Raw genomic sequence first — 21,236 nt, 5'->3', positions numbered from 1 at the left:
CACAAAAAATAATCACATGACAGTAGTCGCTGGGCTACATCATTATATTATGTGTGGAATTTAAATGGTTTAGATAGTTAACTGGATAGAAAACTCTGTTTCCACAATTTATTTTATTTTTAAACTCGGGAAGGATGTTCCGGTTCCTCTTAGCTTTAACTTGAAACGCTGTGGGGAAGATATTTCCAGACGGACCAAGTGCGTTTCCTGTTGTCCGTGAAGATATAATATCCCGTCAACAAACAGCACCAAACCATACTGGAACATCGTTTTGTCACGGATTTAATTTTGTGTAAAGCTTCCATACAAACGTCTCTCCTCAGGTTGGCAGGGACAAAGTAGTGACGTTACACGGCTGTGGCTGGCATGCGTGGGCATTCTAGCGTGTAAAGTTACCGAGGATGTGGAGGACAGGTCCTGGTCCGAGTCTGAGGAGGGCAGCCAGACTCTGTTCCAGCACCCCACCTAAAGCTTCTCACACAAACAAACTTCGACCCCACGCCGAGAAGCAGAGGCGCAGACGAGTGCGGGAGGAGGGCATCCTATCGAGTCAGCATGGTGTAAGTTAGAGGGAGGCAAAGCACTAAGGCTAAAGCTCTCTGCCAAATCCCCCAAGGAAAGAGTACTAGTGCGTTTGTGTGTCTTTTTACAGATATACTGGCATCGTTGTATCGATAATAATAATGTAATAGTTTAATGCTGCACTCATTAGTTACCTCTGCCTCCCATTCTACTTTTAAATACTCTAGGAACAACAAGTAGGCCTGCAGAGCGAGAGCGAAGTGCTCTAATAGGGTGATATGGTACTACAAGGTCATTAAGATAAGATGGGGCCTGATTATTTAAGACCTTGTATGTGAGGAGCAGGATTTTAATTCTGGATTTAACAGGAAGCCAAAACAGGAGAAATCTGCTCTCTCTTTCTAGTCCCTGTCAGGACTCTTGCTGCAGCATTTTGGATTAGCTGAAGGCTTTTCAGGGAGTTTTTTGGACATCCTGATAATAATGAATTACAGTCGTCCAGCCTGGAAGTAATAAATGCATGAACTAGTTTTTCAGCGTCACTCTGAGACAGGATATTTCTAACTTTAGAGATGTTGCACAAATGGAAGAACGCAGTCTTACATATTTGTTTAATATGTGCGTTGAAGGACATGTCCTGGTCAAAAATGACTCCAAGGTTCCTCACAGCGTTACTGGAGGCCAAGGTAATGCCATCCAGAGTAAGAATCTGCTTAGATACCATATTTCTAAGATTTTCAGGGCCGAGTACAATAACCTCAGTTTGATCTGAATTAAGAAGCAGAAAGTTAGCGGCCGTCCAGGTCTTTATGTCTTTAAATGATGCTTTCATTTATTAAAGTTATTCAAACCTGCACAGCCATGTGTGAAATCAGTGGCTGCTTGTGCTGGAAAATCTGTCCAATGTGTCTGAATGGAAACAATCATGCAAAGCAGAGTGGGCTAAAATTCCTCCACAGTGATGTGAAAGAGTCCTTGGCTGTTAACTCAAACACTCGATTGGACGTCTTGAGGGTAGCACTACCAGTTATTGGGTTTAGGGGACAATTACTTTACACACTGTTGTGTTTCAACCGTGTTGACTTGTGACTTGTTCAGTGCTGTGCTAATGCACTCCATGATGTCATAAATATAGTTATGAGAGATACGATAGCTGAAGCTGCCAGTCAGACACGCTCTGATGTTTCTGTTTGCAGAGTGCTGAAGGTAAAGCAGTAAAGTGGAGTGAGAAGCAGAAGATTGCTTACACTGCTCCTACACCTCCTGGGGCAAAGAAAGGTGACTCTCCTGTAACCTCTGCTGGCTCGGCTGTCTCTTCTCCTCACAGGCTCTGAAAGTCCTTCTTCTTTTTCCCTGCAGACACTAGCTTACCGTTCCCATCGTGTTACAGTCCAGAGTATGTGGAGTCCAGCTGGTATCAGTGGTGGGAGAAAGAGGGATTCTTCAGTCCTGAGCAACATGTAAACATGTGAACTTGTTAAATCATTACTGTTGCAGTTAAAATGAATTCACTTTAATGCAGTTTTTTTGCAGTTTCTATGAAACAAACTGAGTAAGTGGTTAATCAGCTAAGCTTTAATACTAATGCTAATAATAGCAAATAAATACTTTTTATTTAGTGATGCAGAAAATGGATGAACTGTTTGAGAGCACTGATCAGAAAACATACATTTGTATTTGTCACAGACAGTTACTTCTACTTTGGTCATATTTTCAGGCGTCCAAAGTGACCTTTATGTCCTTTCTGACCTTGTCCTGCCAGCAGTGCGCTCTTTATTTGCTGTAAAGCAGTTTGTTTTTTCTACAATAATTATTTTTATTGTAGAAAAAATATTGCTTTGCTTCTTCTGTTCCTTTGACAGGAGAAGGCAGGTTGCTGTGATGTCCTCCTGTGTTGTTTTTGTTTTTCTCTCGGCAGGTGATGAAGCAGATTTTCAGTGGGTTTTTTTCTCCCTCCCTCTTCATCTCGAGTTTTTCCTCCTCTTCTCCCCAACTTCTCTGTCCCTCATCTTTCCCGTCCCTCAGTCCTGTCCGTTCTAATTGCAATAACTTAAAATAAATAAATAATAATAATAAAGGTCGAATAAAATATGACAATCATGTGGTAAAAGCCATAACGATCTATTTGGGAAAATAAATCTGTTGTGCATTTTTCTGGGCCTTCAGAGGATCATTGTGATTGTGAAAACAGAAAAGTGCGTCTTCCTGAGATGTGATCACACTGCAAGCCTGACCACCTCAGATTTGGTCAGAGTGATCTGATTGTATTCAAGTTATCCAGGTAAAGGTGGCACGACGAGGAGCAAAAGAGACTTCACTCAGTCTCAAAGGTCCACCTTAATGTTCAGTTTCATTTGAATCTGAACATGTTTTTTTAATCCTTAGAAGTCAAGTCAATATTTTCAATAATTACAAAGTATACGTTACTAAAGCACGAGCAACAGCACTACGAGATATTTGATTACAGCAAAGGAAAAAGTTGTTCTGTAGAGCGAGTGTGCACACATGCACGCCAGTAACGTGTTTCCCTTCCTGCTCTCAGGAACGGCTGCCCCACGCTGGGGATCGGACCTTCTCTCTGTGTATTCCTCCACCAAACGTGACTGGTACTCTGCACCTGGGCCACGCTCTGACAGTAGCTGTAGAGGATGCGCTGGTTCGATGGTAACTATCAACAGCAGAGCAGCATGTTGTCTTTGTTCTCTGAGCTCACGTGTTGATGGTTTGTATCCATCAGGAGACGGATGCAGGGCTGCAGAGTGCTGTGGGTGCCTGGATGTGACCATGCAGGTATCGCAACGCAGGTACGCGTGATGACGGTTTGGCTCACATGTTCTCAGGTGTCCCTCAGAGTAACATCAAAATATGGAAACACATTTGCATCATGATTGTGGCACATGCTCAGTGCTGAGAGTGTCGATGTGCTCGTGTTTTAGACGGTGGTGGAGAGGAGACTGCTGAGGCAAACAGGGAAGCACAGACGAGACTTTACGAGGGACGAGTTTCTGGAGGAGGTGTGGAAGTGGAAGAATGAGTGAGTCTTCACATCTGGACTTCTGAGCACATCTGCTGTGTGGCCTGCACGGTGTTTGCTGAGTTTTGAGCCTCTGTTGCAGGAAAGGAGACGAGATCTACCACCAGCTGAGGAAGCTTGGAGCTTCTCTGGACTGGAGCAGAGCCTGTTTCACCATGGACCCAGTAAGAGTGGAGTCACACATGTTCCTTACTCTGCGATTCAACGTGTTGATGGAGTTTTACGTATGAAACCATCCCAGAAAGATGATCTCAACCATCCTAACGAGCTGATTTATGAAACTGTCCAAATAACTGCAGCAGCGGTACAAAGAGAGACGAATATGAAACTGTGGTGCGATGTAAGCACATACACCACATACACACGATGGGTAGAGATGATAAGTCATTCCCAGCGTCCCTGTTTCCAGTAAGGCAGATTTATTTATTTGTAGCCATCTCTGCCTCCTCACCACGGCACACGCAGGCTCGTCTAAACGAGAAATCGCACCATCCTGTGGCCTCTCCAGGAAAATGAAAGTGCCGTAAGAATTGCAGAGTGAAACACTGAAGCTGAGCTGTAAAGCTGCAGTGGTGAATGGGGCAAAGCACCTTCAACTGTTTATCCTGCTTTTGTGATTTGATTTCAGGGTTTTAGCAGAGCTGTAACTGCAGCGTTTGTCCGACTGTGTGACTCTGGTCTAATTTATCGCTCAGAGGGTTTGGTCAGCTGGAGCTGTGCCCTGGAATCTGCCATCTCTGACATAGAGGTGAGACAGCTTTACATAAATGGATAGCAAATGCAACAAGTGGACAGAATAATAGAGACAGTAATGTGTCTTCTCCCCAACCTAAAGTTACTCGTATCCAGGGGTCCAGACAGCTTTCAGATTGATTAACAACTTGTATATAAGTGGCTTTTTTATATAAGAACGTGTACAAGGTTTGACTTTGCTTGTTCCTTAGCACATGGACGTTAATGTCATATCTAAAACTAAAGGTTATGGGAAGAACTCAGAGACCATGTGTGTGCTGAAAACGGTACCAAACCTGCTCTTTGCCTCCACGTGAACAATAAAACCTTCAGCATGTGTTTGCATGTCTAATGCTACAGTCTGATAATGTGGAGCTCACATGAGCACTCGCTGTACGCTTTTTAGATGAGCTACAGAGCAGAGTGTGCCTCTGATATAATATCACTTGAACTCATCATCAGGTGGACTCGAAGGAGCTCTCCGGCCGGACCATGTTGTCTGTTCCTGGCTATGAACACAAGGTGGAGTTTGGATCGATGCTGAGCTTTGCGTACCCCGTAGAAGGCCACGGTGCGTGTCGGGACCATCCTGGGACATGGTGTGTCCTGTGTTTTGTACATTGATCCTCTTCTCTGTATTTTAGACACCGAGGTGGTGGTGTCCACCACCCGTCCAGAGACTATGCTGGGAGACGTGGCCATAGCTGTTCACCCTGATGATCCTCGATACCAGGCCAGTTGTTTATGTTAGATACTCTGGGAGTGTCTCAGTGGGAGTGTTTGACAATATTTCAGGACAAGCGACAATAAACAGTACAGATCTCCTACACCGCTCAGTGTGTTGTAACATCAGTGAGCTGAAAACACGACGACTGATTTAAATGACCTCCTCAACATGTCCTGAAGGTCTCCAGAGGCCTGCTAATGAACTAATCGTGTGATTCAGGTGTGTTGACCCAGGGTGAGATCTAAACCTGCAGGACGCTGGCCCTCGAGGCCTGGGGTTGGACACCCCTGCACTACAGCATCAGGAAGCCTGGAGGCCAAATGGATGAACTGCAGGCTGGAAGAGTGGATACCACGTGAGCAGCGTGACGCTTGTTTAACGGAGCGTGTCTTTGCTTCTTCCAGACTGTTCATGGGAAGCACTGCAGACATCCTTTCACCGACAGACTGTTACCCATCATCACTGATTCTATGGTGGACGTGGAGCTTGGAACTGGTGACGACCACACCTGACACCTGACGTGACACTGTTCCTGTGGATGTGTTCAGCCCTCTGACCCGTGGTATCCGCCCACTTCCTGTTTGTCTTTTGCAGGTGCAGTGAAGGTGACTCCTGCTCATGACCACACAGACTTTGTCCTCTCACAGAGACACTCACTTCCACGCCTGACTGTGATTGCTGGCGATGGGACGATGACAGGGTCCTGTGGACAGTGGCTGGAGGTGCTGTGTTACCTGTTTGTATACGTGTGTGAGTTTGTTGTGTGTCTTTGGGTTTCACTGTTCTTTTTCTTTGTGAAGGGAGTGAAGCGTTTTGATGCCAGACAGCTGGTTGTGGATGCTCTGGTTGAGAAAAGACTGTTCAGAGGAAGAAAAGCTCATGCCATGAGTTTACCCGTCTGCAGGTACAGCAGCGCATGCACGCTCAACGTCTGAGTGTTTGCTCTAAAGGAACTGGATGGACCGTGTTGTGTGCAGAGTCTTTTCATTAGAGCGTTTTGTGCCAGCTGACACCATAGTACAGAGTTTGAACTGGTTTTTGTGTCGGTGCATCGATTAAAGGGAAAGCCTGAATGCTTGATCCCTCGCAGTGACCAGCTCAGAGGGCTCGGTTTTGCTTTTGGGGAATTTTGCCGTCGTGGGTTAGCTCCACTTGTCCCCTCGGAGCAGAGGTCGGTAATTAATTTCCCACAAAGCCACATGAGAAGCTGGGACTGCTGTGAGGGGCGCACGAATATATCCTGATCTCTTTATATGAAGCTTATTAGCCCTCAGTCTCTCACGTGGTCCCGGACCCCAAATCAGTACAAAGCTGTCTATATGAGAACCTTATGATCACAGTTAATTCATCCATAGGACAGCAGGGGGCACTGCAGGACTTGATGCAGAGTAAACAGTAGAAATTATAATGGTCTACATCAGGGGTGTCCAACTCCAGGCCTCGTGTCCTGCAGGTTGAGATGTGTCCTTGATCCAACTCGGCTGATTTAAATGACCTCCTCAACATGTCCTGCAGTTCTCCAGAGGCCTGCTAATGAACTAATCGTGTGATTCAGGTGTGTTGACCCAGGGTGAGATCTAAAACCTGCAGGATGCCGGCCCTCGAGGCCTGAAGGTCCCACCTCTTGTCAATATAGTCTCCAGATCTCGCCTATCAGGGATTTTGGACCAGTATAATAGCCACTACTCTTCATCACCATCATCAAAACACCAAATCAGAGAATTTGTTTAATTTTTTTAAAGGAGCGCTTCCACAGCTTTCCCATGACTTGAAATAATGCCAATGCGCACTGAAGTAGTTCTTTTTATGCCTTTCTTTCCTTTAATTTGTCACCTGTCTATAGCTTTGCTCGATCAGCCAAGAAAAACATTCAGTCCTCTTCAGAATAAATTGTTTAATTGTTTAAACAAGTGAAGAGCACAGCTGTCTGCCTCTTTACTTTATATCCATCACCAGATTTTTGAATGCTTCGCTTGTTTCCATGTACAGTCTTCAGTTTTATTTATACAGTCGCCTCAAGGTGTTTTATATGGTAAGGTCGACCCTACAATACTACATGCAGAGAAAAACCCAACAATCATATGACCCCCTATGAGCAGCACTTTGGCGACAGTGGGAAGGAAAAACTCCCTTTTAACAGGAAGAAACCTCCGACAGAACCAGGCTCAGGGAGGGGCGGGGCCATCTGCTGTGATTGGTTGGGGTGAGAGAAGGAAGACAGGATAAAGACATGCTGTGGAAGAGAGACAGAGGTTAATAACAGATATGATTCAATGCAGAGAGGTCTGTTAACACATAGTGAGTGAGGTAGAAACACCCAATGCATCATGGGAATCCCCGGCAGCCTACGTCTATTGCAGCATAACTAAGGGAGGATTCAGGGTCACCTGGTCCAGCCCTAACTATATGCTTTAGCAAAAGGGAAAGTTTGAAGCCTAATCTTGAAAGTAGAGATAGTGTCTGTCTCCTGAATCCAAACTGGAAGCTGGTTCCACAGAAGAGGGGCCTGAAAACTGAAGGCTCTGCCTCCCATTCTACTTTTAAATACTCTAGGAACAACAAGTAGGCCTGCAGAGCGAGAGCGAAGTGCTCTAATAGGATGATATGGTACTACAAAGTCATTAAGATGAGATGGGGCCTGATTATTATTTATTTTTCCTGCTCATTTGCAGATGTTCTTCTTTGTGGTTTCTCTTTCCTGATTCTTTTTTCCACTCTCCTCTCTGTTTTAGCCGCTCAGGAGACATCATTGAACCTCTTCTAAGAAACCAATGGTTTGTCCGGTGTGATGTAATGGCAAAAAAAGCTGTGCAGGTCAGTTTACAGCTGTATCGATTCCATGACTTGCTTTCAAAAGTAAAATTTGTGAAAAAGTTCCCGGGTCACTATCGTCACGGAGGTGTGGTCTTTCCCGGTCAGGCTGTCGAGGAAAGACGGCTGGAAATCATTCCTGAGTACTACACAAAGACGTGGAAGAACTGGCTGTCCAACATCAGGTTGTGTGGCAGCGTGTGTCGTCAGTGACATGTGTGAAATGACACCACTCTCACAATAATGCAGCTCTTGTCACAGAACATGTGGGTTGTGAACAATGTGCCTCTGTTTGCTGTGCAGTGACTGGTGCATATCCAGGCAGCTCTGGTGGGGTCATCAGATCCCTGCCTACAAAGTGATGCTTCCGAGTTATGAGGGACAACAAGAGGTTAGTGTGTGGGAAAACTTCCAAAAACAGCACGCTTGTGTCGCCTGTGATTGACAGTTTCATGCAGAGGAACCAAAAGGACTGCACAGAGTTTGTAGATTATTTTGTGAATTATCTGATAATCCCTACATTGTACACCAGTGTCAGTCTGTTCCAGTCTGCAGTGTGTGTGTGTGTGTGTGTGTGTGTGTGTGTGTGTGTGTGCGTGCGTGCGTGCAGGAGCAGTGGGTTTGGGGACGCAGCGAGGACGAGGCCCGTCAGAGAGCTGCTGTCAAATATGGATTGAAGCCAGATGCCGTCACATTGACTCGGGGTGACTCACCTCCCTCCTGACCTTTAACCTGCTGCTGTATCTACACATTGTTACCTTATTGTGTGAATGCCGTGAGGCGTTCACACTATTGTGTTCCTGTTTCTCTTTAAACTTTATTATTATTCTAAAATTTATCAATTTTTTGCTGCTGAACTAGTCCCTCAGTTTTCAGCCGATTTTCACCAATCAAACTTTAAATTGTTCTGCTCTTTCTGCTGAAGCGTGATATATCTTTTGGTGCTCATAACTCTTATACTTTTTGAGATATTAAGCTTTTTACACATTATCAGTGTGATCACCAGTTTGGTTTGCCGGGCTGAGCCGTGTTTTAGCTCAGTGAGATGAGCAGCTGTTCTCCGAGCGAGAGGCCCGGGTTCGAATCCCGCTTATGACATAAGAAGCTTCAGTTAACACTTCAATTTTTTAAACTCTTTTCAACACAAATTTCAGCTTCTTCACCTCTTTTCAGCAGACAGTTCTCCTCCTGCTGTTTTCAGATTCCACTACATGCCATTTACGCTGCATTTTTGCAGGAAATGCAACTTTTTCTAGTTATTTGTTGCTGTTGTTTTTTCTGTAAACCACTAATATGACTGTGCTACTGCCGGCTAAATGACGAGGACAAGGATTCGCTGATCTAATGAGACGGGTCTGAACATGTTCATGATTATTACACACTGCTGTGTAAAAGTATTAGTTGCCTACTTGATAGTTTGGTAGGTTTTTTGGTGCATGTCTGTCACACGTTTCAGGTTGTGAAGCAGGTTTTATGTCAGGCTAAGATAACCAGCAGGCTTCAGACTCCAAACGCCTGCTGCCACCCTCGCTGTAGGAACTTGAGTGTTGTGTTGCTAATGAGTCATTCACACTGAGCCAGTCTTCTTTGTAGAATTATTTCAAGTCGGCTACATTGAGGGTGTTTTTGTGAGGCGACCCTTCCTGTTCTTGTCAGCAGTGGTTTCCTCCTCGAACTCTCCCGTGGAGGCCATGTTTGCTCTCATTCAGGTTGTTGAATCGCGAGCTCTGACCTTAACTGAGACGACCGAGGTCTTCTTTTGATGTTCTAGCTTCTTCTGTGACCTCCCGGATGAGTCGTCGGTGCACTCTGAGTAATTTTGTCAGACTGGTCGCTCCTGTGAAGGTTCGCACTGCTTTCTCCATGTGTGGATGACTGATGGTAAATGCCTCTGTACTCGTGTCGGAGTCACAGATGTCAGTGGTTGGATCTCAGTGTGCTGGTTTTTGACATCTTCTGGCTTACTTCACTTTGTCTGCCTTTCTTAGTTGAACAGCTGGGTTTGGATAGCTTTTTCTCCTGTATAAATTTAAAAACAGTCTTTTTTTAAGTTTACTTATTTTTGTCTAATATAAAACTGTTTGATGATCTGAAACGTGTGACAAAAATGGTAATGGGTCCAGTTAGTGGTTTACTGAGCTGGACTGTTGATGTTGAGATAAACTGAAAGGATGTGAGGTGTGTCAGAATTCAGCTACATTGTTCCCTGTTTCAGACCCAGATGTCTTGGATACATGGTTTTCCTCTGCGCTCTTTCCCTTTGCCATGCTTGGCTGGCCAGATCAGGTACTGGACTTCCTCTGACTGAATGTAAAAAGAAGCAACCCTCATCCCTAACCCACCCACTCTTTCCACAGACCGCTGACCTGCAGCAGTTTTACCCTAACTCTGTCCTGGAGACGGGCAGTGACCTCATCTTTTTCTGGGTTGCCAGGATGGTGATGCTTGGAACAGAGCTGACCGGGCAGCTACCATTTAAACAGGTTACTTATAATAATGAGAAAATGGACTACAGCCTCAGCATATCCTGTTATTTTATTTTTGTCTCTCATCCCGTTTCCTTCCTGTCTCTTAGGTCCTGTTTCATTCACTAGTGAGAGATAAATATGGCAGAAAAATGAGTAAATCTCTGGGAAATGTCATCGACCCCTTAGACGTTATACACGGAGTCTCTTTGGAGGTAAAAAGGCCGTAATGACTGTCTGACATCCGTCTCACTCAGTGAAGAGCCCCGGCATCTTTAAACTAGTGTCAGAAACATCATGTTAGCGTCTGTTTTGTTGTTACGCTCTATTTTAAGGAAATGGTTACATTTATTCACTTTTTTGCTCATTCTAGACGTCTTAAAGAAAAGCAGTTATTGATTTGTCTTTACTGCTACAGCGCGGTGTAGAGAGCTAACAACAGCTGGCGAAAGATTGCATTTTTATTTTGTCTCACAGCCTCTGAGTTGCTGAGAAGATGCATAGCAGAGTTGTAAGCAGTACAGCTGTCACCGCGGCACAGCCGTCTGCTCTTCACTTTAAACGATGTGGTTTCCTCCGTCCTCTTAGAGACTTCAAGCAAAAGTGAAGGAGGGGAACCTGGATCCGAGGGAGCAGCTGGTTGCAATGGAAGCACAGGTCAGCTCCCCTCCCTCCCGACTCGTTCTTTCTCTTTATTCCCACTCTTATCTGTCTGCTACATCTGCTTCCCCACAGAGGAAGGACTTCCCCGCGGGGATCCCAGAGTGTGGGACTGATGCTCTGCGCTTTGCCCTTTGCTCTCACAAAATGCAGGGTGAGTGAGTCCCTCCTCTGACGGGAAGCAATTTGTCAGAGCGAATGAATGTGGAAGACAGCGTCACGGGAAAGAAGATGTGATGCATATGTTCACTAGAGTTAAAAGTGACTGCATAACATATTATTGATCCCTGTTTCACATAAAAGCCAGCCGTCATTACAACACAGAAGGTTAAAACCATCTCGGGTACCTTCAAGTAGCTTATGAGATGTTATCAGGGTGATAACATCTCATCTTTCATCACAGTCAGAGGTTCCTAACTTGTAACTAACTGCTGGGGAGCAGAACAATCAAACAAGTGATCCATGTTAGACCGGTGGGCTGCTGCTTTGTCTTTTTACTGTGTGTAACGTTTTCACTTTTGCCTGTTGTCAGGAGAAGACATCAGTCTGTCTGTCGCTCAGGTTCTGAGCTGCAGACACTTCTGTAATAAGATGTGGCAGACCTTAAGGTTCACATTGGGAGTGCTGAGTGAGAACGGAGCAACACTGGAAACTATAGCAAAGGTACAGCAAGAACGATGTCAGACGATTTGGAACGCTTCTTCTTACCTTATAGACTTGTTGTTGTTTGAAAAAGGCTGTGTGTGTGTGTGGCGTTTTGTTTTTTGAAGGACTGAGCCTACATATCAGAGTATGAGCACTGAGCTGTGTTGAATGTAACACAAGTGTAAAAAGAGAGGAAAGTGTTTTTGTACAAAGGCTGTCAGAGGTTCTCTATAGCAAGGGAAAGAAGTTTGTCCCTCATAAACACAGAGTCCTGGGCGTCTCCACGGTCCTGTCAAAACATAGAAGCAGACTAATACAACAACACTGGCTGCCTCGCACAGAGTGATCAGGTCAGCTGACCAGTTACCATGGAGCTCTCTGACTCAATTATCTATCTGCTGATCCTAAAAGATCTTTTTTTGGTTTTTTTTCGTTGAGTCGGATCCAAAGCTGGAGGAAACTCGTTGTTGTTCTTCACAACACAGGGACCAAACATGCACACCAAGAGAAATACACCAGGTTAAAATGAACTACAGTTCTTCTCAAATATCAAAATGCATCATGACAGCTTTGTTTTAACGGCGTGGACACTGAGGCTACGTCCACACTAATGCCTTTGAAAACTCAGTTTTCTCTACGGTTTGGCCTCCCGTCCACACTGAGACGCGGCGCAGTGTGGACACTCGAAAACGATGACGCATGTTGGTCATGTGATGCAGTCATGTGACCAATTCAACAAAGATAGCGGAGGGCATTATACAGCAGTTGTTTTGATTGCTCTCAATTTTGACAGCCCTAAAAAAAGATGAATATCAGATAGCTTTTCTTCAAATTCTTTAGTTCTCACTCGTTTTTGCGCAGGACTGCACGTAAGCGTTTTGGGCCGTTTCAATGTGGACGCACAACTGTGAAAACGGCTGAAAACGAGTGTTTTCAGACAAAAACGCCGTTTTCAAATCTATCCGGGCGAGTGTGGACGTAGTCTGAGCACGACACGCTGACCCCCCACTCCCACTTTACAAACAGCTGTGCCGTCTCTCAGAGGTTTGAGGTGTGGGAAATCTTGTCTGTTTGTGCCTGTTTCACACACTGTTTGACAGCGTGGAGGAAAAGACATCTGAAAAATGTTTACTTTTATCATCTTCTTCTAATCTGGCATCATAAACTTGACTGTGTACACTGGAAGCGCCTCGTTCACAGTGTTTGCCTCTGCAGACAGCTCCTCTGAGCAGCATGGACCGCTGGATCTGCTCCAGACTACACAGCACGGTTGGGCAGTGTGAGCAGGCCTTTGAAGCTTATGAGCTCCACAGCGTCACGTCTGCCCTGTACTCCTTCTGGGTCCACAGCCTGTGTGATATTTACATGGTGAGGAGCACAACTGTCCCAGGACATGCGTAGACTTTGATCATCCCAACAGACCAGATAAGAGGGTTTCCTTTGTATCTCCACTGATCTTCTTACTGCTCTGTCTAAAAAAAAAAAGAGAGAAGGTGATATATTTATCTGGTTTCTCCATGGAAACATGGAGGCTCAAAGCTTAATGCAAAGAGATTAACCTAATTAAGATTAAAGTGTTAGCGCTAAGCCAGCAGTTAGCCCAGCACTGAATGAGCTGCTGTCACTTTGCTCTGTGTGTATTTGCAGGAGTATATAAAGCCTCTGCTGACCCAGCAGGACCAGGAAGTCGTCCTCACAACCGACGCAGAGCACAGTGGTGACGCGAGGCAGGCGGCCATCGCTGTTCTCTATCACTGTGTGTCTGTGTCCTTGGCCCTGCTCTCCCCCTTCATGCCGTTCATCACTGAGGAGCTGTGGCAGAGACTTCAGCCGTTTGCACCCGAAGCTGCTGCACAAACCAGCCTGTGTTTACAGCCGTACCCCCGCTCCGCTCAGTTGGTAGGGCTTTCTGAGGTTTTCAAGTGTTTGTAGCCCCCAGGAAAGCACCTTCTTGTCTTAAATAACGCTAAAAACAACCCTGCTAATGTGCATTGATATCTGGATTTAGGAAAATTCCAAATTTCTACCAATCTCAAGTTATTCCAGTCAGAGTAAACCAAGTACCAGCTTGGCAGAAACCTCTCCTGTCAGAGATGACGAGCAGAGACGGATCCAAACATGTTCAGGCAAACTTGAGACACTAAAACTCACAGCAAGCAGAAGGAAACAGAACACGACTGTTGTTGCTTATTAGGTGAGCTTCACCCAGAGACATTTACTGTAATTATAGTGTAATTCAAGATTTTAATAATATTTCAGTGACAGATATCACTGGAGAAGCAGATAATATTGATCACACTGCCCAGTTTGTACGCCCACAGACTGAGGGACAGTAAATAAGGTCCAGCTGACAACAGCCATAATCTTGAGGCTGTAAGATCAACTCTCCACAATAACATAGATTAGATGATCTTATATTGATAGCAGGAAATAAACTCTCTGAACGTTTGGGAAAGAGAGAGTTCACCAGTAATTACTCCTGAAGGTTTAAATGTCTGTCCATCCCTCTACTGGCACTAATCTAATCAGCTACTGAGCCTCCTCCCAGAACACCCAAGCCTGGTGTGGCCAAATACTTCATCTGGCTCTTTTGGATTTGGAAGAGGAGCAGCTCGACTCTGAGCCCCTCACCAAGATCCTCACCCTCTCCTTAAGGCTGAACCCAGGATTGCTCTCATCTCATTTGGTCATTACCCAAAGCTCCTGATCATAGGTGAGGGTATGAATGTAGATGGACCAGCAACACCTTTGCTTTCACAGTTGGCTCTTTCTGAATGTGAGTGTGTCACCACAATACAACAGACCAGTTCAGAGTGCACTGTCACTCCTGCTCTCCTTACTTAAATCGTCACAGTGAGCACTCCGCCCTTCTCTAAGGACCGTGGTCTTGGACTTGTAGCTAATTTTCAGCCAAGCTGCTTCAATTTCAGCTGCAAACTCTGAGAAGAAAAATTCAGCAAATAAAAATGATGAACAGAAAGAATAAATCTGATATTTTACCAACAATGTGGACCAAGCTCTAGCAACACTTGTACAGAGCCTGGATAAGCCCAATACAACGTATTCCCCTGCAATTCCCCACAGGATACCCAGAGGGATGCGGTTGAATGCCTTCTCCAAATCCACAAAGCACATGTAAACTAGTTCGGCAAACTCCCATGAAACCTCGAATATCCATGCGAGGAGGAAGAGTTGGTCCAGCAATCCACAACCACAATGAAAAGACAGACTCACACCTCCAGTACCCTGGCACAGGCCTTCCCAAAGCCTGAGGAGAGTGAATGTTGCAGAGGCGTGTCAACCAAGACAGTCCTACAACATGACCTGAAAAAGAAAAGATGAAAAAACCTATTTGTGGGACGAGCAAACGCAACTCAGTGGAGTCAGACATGCCTGCAGAGAGAAAGAGCCAAAGAGGAGGAAGCACAAACCGGGGAAAGAGAAGGTGCAAACTTGGTAACATCCAGCAGCTGCAAGTGAATGCGTGGTGATAAAAGAGAGAAAATGCTCTACTGTGGCATAACGAAGGTCACATGATCCAGCCAGAATAACAAGCTTCTAAACTTTTACTTTTTACCGAGGGTTTTCTCCACACTAACCTGGACACTGAGATGCTTTCTTAGTCCAGGACTGAAAACTGTCCCAGAGTTATTAAAAGACTCTTTACAACACTGTCCGTGGACTTCAGCTGATGTGTTAGTTCTCTAACCTCCCGGTCCTTTCCATTCTCACAGGCACACTGGCATTTTGCCGAAGAGGAAAGAGATTTCCTGCTGGTACAGGAAGTGATCCGAGTGGCCCGTTCTTTACGAGCACAGTGTGGCATAACCAAAGCAAAACCTGACAGTAAGTCAGCACAAGAAGGCATAACCATTATCACACCGACTCTTCCACTGGCAAATGCTTGAAAGCAAATATAGCAACAAAGTTACGTTTTATTACTATGCAAAAGTCTTGAGTCACCCGCGATTTCTTCACTTTTTGCCAGGAAAATGGGTGCAGCGTTTTTTCTTTTTAATATTGCACAAACTCTGACTTTATGGAGATACAGCACAGAAGTTAAAGGTTTGCAGATATTTAAAAAAAATCGCTGCACCCATTTCCCGTTTTCCCATAGGACCAGCTTTATTCTTCACAGCCTGAGCTCTCTGAGACAGCTCTCCTTAAAAGTATCTTCAGGAATAGTTCTCCAGGCTTCTTGGAGGACATTCAGAATTTTTCCTTGGATATTTCTGCCTCTTGTTCTGTTATCTGTCAGGATGATCCCACACTGCTTTGGGATCTGAGCAGGCTAGACACGCACTGTTCTGATGTGCTCTGAACAATTCAATGATTTGAACCAAAAGTTTCAGATTTGGATTTCTCTCCATCAGACACGTTTTGATCATCAGTGCACGTCTTGCATAATTTTCATGCCTCAGTTTGTTTTTTCTCGGCTTCATTAAGAACGGCTTCTTGACAGCTGCACTTCCACTGGGACCATTTCTGACAGTAGATGGACCAGTAAATAGCTGATTGTTCAGGTTTTGTTTCAGCTCTTTGCTAGTGCAGTATGTTTTGCATACTAATATATGCCAAATTTTTAACTTGCAGCTTTTTTGGAATCGTCTTGTTTGTGTAAAAATACCATTTAATGCTTGTCAAACTGGTATCTTTGGTATTTTTCTTGGTATTCAAAAATGGGAACAAACTGTGTTTTTGACACTTGTAACAAAGTGCCAAAGGCTTCACTTAAAATTGGTTCTTTGCTAAGTTGCTAAGTTATGTGTAGACACAACACTGGTTCTTCACTTTTCTCTCTTTTTTTTTTTTTTTAAATGCGTGAATTATTCAGAGGTTCAACAAACAAACATAAAACATTCCTTTGAAAATGGTCAGGTATGAGCACTGGCCTGAATATGTGTAACAAAGTAGCCAAAACTCTGAAAGCTCCTTGAGAGCCACACTCAGCTGTGGCAGGACCTTTATTCTTTAAGAAAAGAACAAAAATGATTTCATGCTTTAATTTCTTTAAATCTCGATGGTTTCAGTGTGGGCAGTGTGTTCGCCCAGCCAGGCCGAGGTCCTCCTTCGCTTCGGGTCAGCGATTAGCACTTTAAGCCGAATCTCCGACCTTCACATCTGCTGTTCTGACAGAGGCAGTATCCCCCCGTCTGTACACTCCACTTCTCCACCCAAAACAAGCCTCGTTGGTGTGGTGGACCACACATGTCAGCTACATCTTCACGTTCAAGTACGTATCGGGCTTCTTCTGCATGAAGCAATGAACTTCATTGTTAATGAATTAACTTTGTGTGTTGGACTGACTGACAGTTTAGTCTTTCAGCATTGGGATTATCATCTGACATACTGCGAATGAAATTATTTACTCTAGGATATGAACCCAATCTGTAATGCGCAGGGTTTAATAAGTAAGGAGCAGTCAGGTTACGCTAATAACTTGATTGGTTGATCATCGCCAAGTGTGCAGTTTTGGCAGTTTGCTGGCACGAACACCATGAGCCAAGGAGATAAACATCTTGTGTGAATAGGCACATGATCAGTAGTGGGTCAACTACCCTCTTACACAGTACAGATTATAATATTAATATCTGGGAGCCGCCACCTTTGGCCTTAGAGCTGAAGAAGCTTCTCAGACGACAGGTGAAACGTCTTCAAGAAACTTAGAGAAGTCCAGTCGTTTTTCTCTCCAAGCTTCTTAGATCATCAGCAGCGCTTTCAGGTGAAGCCACTGAAGACCACGAGCTCCTCTGTACACAGACGAGTCAGAGGTGAGGGCATCTGTCCCACAGCCAAAACTGGAGTCGTGCATCGGGACAATGTACCCAAACACAGTCAAGGTGCTGCAATATCCCAGTCACAGTGTGGACCTGAACTCCATTGAAATGCTGTGACCTTATGAGAGTAGTGTATAAATAAATGCACGTAATCGACGAATATTAAATGTCATGTGACCTTTGCTTAAGCAAATCTAATAACTCTTCAGAGAAGCACACATTGTTCACGTCATGTTTGCACTGTGATGAGAATCCCATCCTGTTCCTGTTGGATGTTTTTGCAGTGGTGATGAGGATGCTGGTCATGTCTAACGTACTGTGTTGTGTCTCTCAGAGTGGAATGAACATTGAGAAACAGATCGTGCAGCTCTCTCAGCGCAGAGACAGGCTCGTCCCAAAGCTGGATCAAATCCTTGCCAGAGTCCAGTCTCCAAGCTACCTCACCAAGGTTCCTTCTCATGTCCGGGAGCAGATGGACAGTAAGGTGAAGGAGACCTGCAGCAGCTTTGTTTGTAACTGCTTCACTGTATCTGAGTCAGCTTCATGGTTTGGAGAGAGAGAATCAAAGCTCAGGGAATGGCACTGCTGTTATCGCTCTCTAACCAACAGATGGTTGTAGAGTGGTGCACTGAACATTTCAAAGACTGATGCTGAGATTTTGCTGATAAATAAAAATTACAATTTAAAATAGGAGATTATATGAAACCTCGTACATATACGTACATTCTTCCACTCAAAAACCTCGAATCCTGCTGTGGCAGAATGAGGAGCCACACACCAGCTTTGCACATTCTGGTGCTTTTTATTTGTTGCTGTTCAGCTGCCCTGCATACACCTCCACCCTCCTGTCCCAGCACCGTCCTTAAAGGGGAGGCGTGGTTTGGTGTTGGAGATCAGGTGCGTATGACACCACACTATGAACCAACTGCTCCACCTGCCCCCTGCAGCTGAGCCACACCCCCTGACAAAACAGCCCCCAAGCCCCTTTTTGAGCCATCAGTCTGCAGAACAAAAGGTAGAAAAAGGCTAGGCGTGTAGAGCAGGGGTTTCCCACAGAGACCCTTCTTTACCTGCAATAAACACCGCCTGGCACTGCTCCGTCCATTAGACCAATCTGGGGTACCCTTTTGGATGAGGTCAGTCAGTCTGGCGGTTGTACCCAGCCAGCCCCAAGAACCGCCTCAGCTCTGTTTCAGTCTTAGGCTGTGGGCAGGATGCGATGGCTGCCGTTTATCCACCTGCCCCCCAAGTGGTTCCTACTGTACCTCCCGCCGTCCAACTTCACACACATCTAAATTTTTGTGTGGGCTTAGACCAGTTTTCTTGAATCCTGTCCAACGCCTCCCACAGCTTTCTCCCAAACAGTAAATCAAAGGGAGAAAGTGGAAGAAGTTGTTCACGGCCAAACCAACAGCCGCATCCAGACTGGTTGGGTGGTGCAGACCCACTCCGCGGCTTCTGCGGAAAGCCCCGCGATGAACTGTACCACCAGCTCTACGATGCAGGCCTCAACGGGTAACCAAGCAGCTCCCAGGTTCTCCAGTATTTTTGTCCAGGACTAAGACTGGCCCCGTAGCTTCTCCCGCTGGTGGTAAAACACTGCCGCTGGCTCCTTCTGCTCTCTCTAGCCATGATCTTAGCCATCATCTGGGCCAGCATCTCAGTTGGTTGGGCTGGTTGTGGTTCCGTCGTGCTGCGGCTGGGTTTCAGCACCACTGTGACAGAATGAGGACACCAGCTTTGCACATTCTGGTACCTTTGATGTCTTAGATGTTTTTCCTCATTCACAAAGCACCAGCAGGTATTCATCTGCTCTGCACACACCGACATACACACCTCTCCCCTCCGGTCCAGGCACCATCCTTACATGGGAGGCTGGTTCACTGATGGAGATCAGGTGCACGTCAACCTCCCCTGACACCACTCCTCCACCCCTCCCCTGCAACTGAGCCGCACCCCGCCACACGTACACGGTGGATCTCCTCCTAAGCCTAGGCCACACTCAATTTTAAAATGCACAGTCATCTTAAGCTAATATGTGGCTTCCTGCTGTCGTTATGCAATCCTGTGAGATTTTGCACAGTGAAAGCAAGGAAACGCATGTAAATGCTAATGGTGTCATCAGTTGTTGTTGTGTCATTGTGCAGAGAACATTCACTCTGTGAGTTCATACTAGCACTGTATCCATCTCTGTATTTTCATATGTTCTACTCTGTGTGTGCAGGTGTCTGCTTTGGAGCAGGAACTGAAAACTGTTGAGGATCAACTGAAATTGCTGCAAGAGATGCAAACAGCAGAGTAACTGAAGCCTTCGCAGTAGCTGTGTGGACTGCTGTAGGAAAAAAGCTGCTGTTTCATTATTTATAATATTATAGTCAAAAATATGAACTTTATATTATGTAATGGAGTTATACACTGTATAAGTAGCAGTCCTGTCTGGCTCCAGGTGTTTTGAGCATAGTGGAAGCATCTGCATTTGATCTGTTGCTCTTATTCCACAAATATTGTCTTCTGTTCTGGCCTTTTAAAAACTCTGATTTTAAAATAATTTTTATGATCAACTTTTCATTTTCATTGTTTTACCATGAATGCATTTCAAATCTGAATATTGCTGTGGGAAAGCACTTTTTGAGTATATCATAATTTAGACCCCAGAAGAATCATGGAGCGAATAAAGGAGGCTAAATAACTAACATGCGAACTAAAACAGCAGTTAATCTATTGATAGAAAATAAATACATCATAGAAATTCAATTTTTATTTTTTTTTAAATACATCGATTAGAGACTAAATGTAGAAAGATAACTTAGAGTGTTCATACAGAAATTCATCCTCTTACTTTGCTATAAACAGCAGGAAGTCAGCACTCGTATCTAATGACAGAATGAAGGTTTTCCTGCACAGCTTCACCTTCTCCCAAAGAGCATGGACAAGAAGAGCGGTCTGAGTTCAAAGCTCAAGCAACACTTGGCATAAAGATCAGCTTTATTACTTCACCAACATGTTTCAGCCTGTGAGTTTCATCGGGGTCGTCAAGAACTGCCCAGATTTCACAGCCATGTTTTCCACAGGTTAACAGTCCTAGTTATGGTGGTTTTGTGTGGCTGCAGACGTTCCCTGTTTGTCTGTCATGCAGGCGGTCAGTAGCTGTGACAGTTTGCCAGAAAACAGCTTTTACCCAAATTCTGAAAACTGCCTATCCAGAAGTTATTAACCTCAACTCCTCAGAACTTCTCTGCGCCCCCAGCGGTACATCCTTAATTAGATCACATAAGCAAAGAAAAGTAAAAACACTCCCAGGGATTCTACCTATTCATGAGCAGGTTGCACCGTTCTTAAGAAGTGCTCAGCCAAACACCCTGAGTGAGTGTAGGAAGACCTTTCCAAGCTTCTTCCCCAGTTGCAGCTGGGACAGGCTGCGCACACTCAGATGTACATACTTCCTGGCACATTTGTGATTGTGCCGAGCAGCGAGCCTTAATTTTAGCTGGAAAGTATCAGCTTTCCTAGAAATAAAGAAAGAACCTCGAGATTATGCCACAGTCCTCGTTCCAAACATGTGCTGTTGAGTATTTGGTTATCTTGTTTAACCACTGAAGTGAGGAAACCTTTTTTTGTCACATTTATTCAAACTGTGTTTTAACTTCAAAGCTTTAGGGTTACATCTAGGTTACAGTTTGGTGCAGTTGTGATGATTTAGCTTTGGAGTTGGAGTACTGGAATAATTGCAGTCGGTGGAAGTTAATAACAAAAGGAAACAGCTGTTAGCCAAAGAGAAGTCAAGACGGTAACTGGAGGTCCATGACTTCCTGGATGAACACCACTGCCAGTACATAAAGTGGGTAAGTCTCCTTGTGCCCAAG

The 21,236-nt window shown here is 44.9% G+C and overlaps 1 protein-coding gene across 3 annotated transcripts; it reads left to right on the top strand.

Moving 5' to 3' along the window:
- The first annotated feature begins 176 nt into the window (after nucleotides 1-176).
- On the top strand, nucleotides 177-19,930 carry vars2 (valyl-tRNA synthetase 2, mitochondrial). Of its 3 annotated transcripts, XM_080862347.1 has the most exons (29): nucleotides 178-560; nucleotides 1,719-1,800; nucleotides 1,882-1,982; nucleotides 3,065-3,186; nucleotides 3,260-3,326; nucleotides 3,459-3,556; nucleotides 3,639-3,720; nucleotides 4,185-4,304; nucleotides 4,751-4,859; nucleotides 4,933-5,021; nucleotides 5,420-5,510; nucleotides 5,610-5,737; nucleotides 5,816-5,919; nucleotides 7,748-7,829; nucleotides 7,935-8,011; nucleotides 8,130-8,217; nucleotides 8,437-8,530; nucleotides 10,042-10,112; nucleotides 10,184-10,309; nucleotides 10,402-10,506; nucleotides 10,880-10,948; nucleotides 11,027-11,105; nucleotides 11,484-11,614; nucleotides 12,812-12,964; nucleotides 13,244-13,495; nucleotides 15,331-15,442; nucleotides 16,627-16,829; nucleotides 17,708-17,857; nucleotides 19,598-19,930. In XM_080862347.1, exons 1-29 carry the CDS (start codon nucleotides 402-404, stop codon nucleotides 19,673-19,675), a joined length of 3,222 nt encoding a protein of 1,073 aa, XP_080718473.1. In that variant the 5' UTR covers nucleotides 178-401; the 3' UTR covers nucleotides 19,676-19,930. The 3 variants fall into 3 exon arrangements, with proteins under 3 accessions (XP_080718474.1, XP_080718475.1, XP_080718473.1); XM_080862348.1 differs by lacking the exons at nucleotides 1,719-1,800; nucleotides 1,882-1,982 and having other exon boundaries at nucleotides 177-560; XM_080862349.1 differs by lacking the exons at nucleotides 15,331-15,442; nucleotides 17,708-17,857; nucleotides 19,598-19,930 and having other exon boundaries at nucleotides 177-560; nucleotides 16,627-16,823.
- The last annotated feature ends 1,306 nt before the right edge of the window (nucleotides 19,931-21,236 follow it).

Source organism: Rhamphochromis sp. 'chilingali' (assembly GCF_963969265.1).
Source record: "Rhamphochromis sp. 'chilingali' genome assembly, chromosome: 17".
Lineage (NCBI taxonomy): Eukaryota > Metazoa > Chordata > Actinopteri > Cichliformes > Cichlidae > Rhamphochromis > Rhamphochromis sp. 'chilingali'.
The sequence above is the reverse complement of the archived record's forward strand: the minus strand, read 5'-3'. Positions and strand labels throughout refer to the sequence as shown.

Bases quoted from the DNA above. Each gene is read 5' to 3' on its own strand.
- vars2 (XM_080862347.1), top strand. From the start codon at position 402: ATGTGGAGGACAGGTCCTGGTCCGAGTCTGAGGAGGGCAGCCAGACTC. The intron at 561-1,718 runs GTAAGTTAGAGG...TTCTGTTTGCAG, and splicing joins TCCTATCGAGTCAGCATGGT to AGTGCTGAAGGTAAAGCAGT. The intron at 5,920-7,747 runs GTACAGCAGCGC...TCTCTGTTTTAG, and splicing joins ATGAGTTTACCCGTCTGCAG to CCGCTCAGGAGACATCATTG.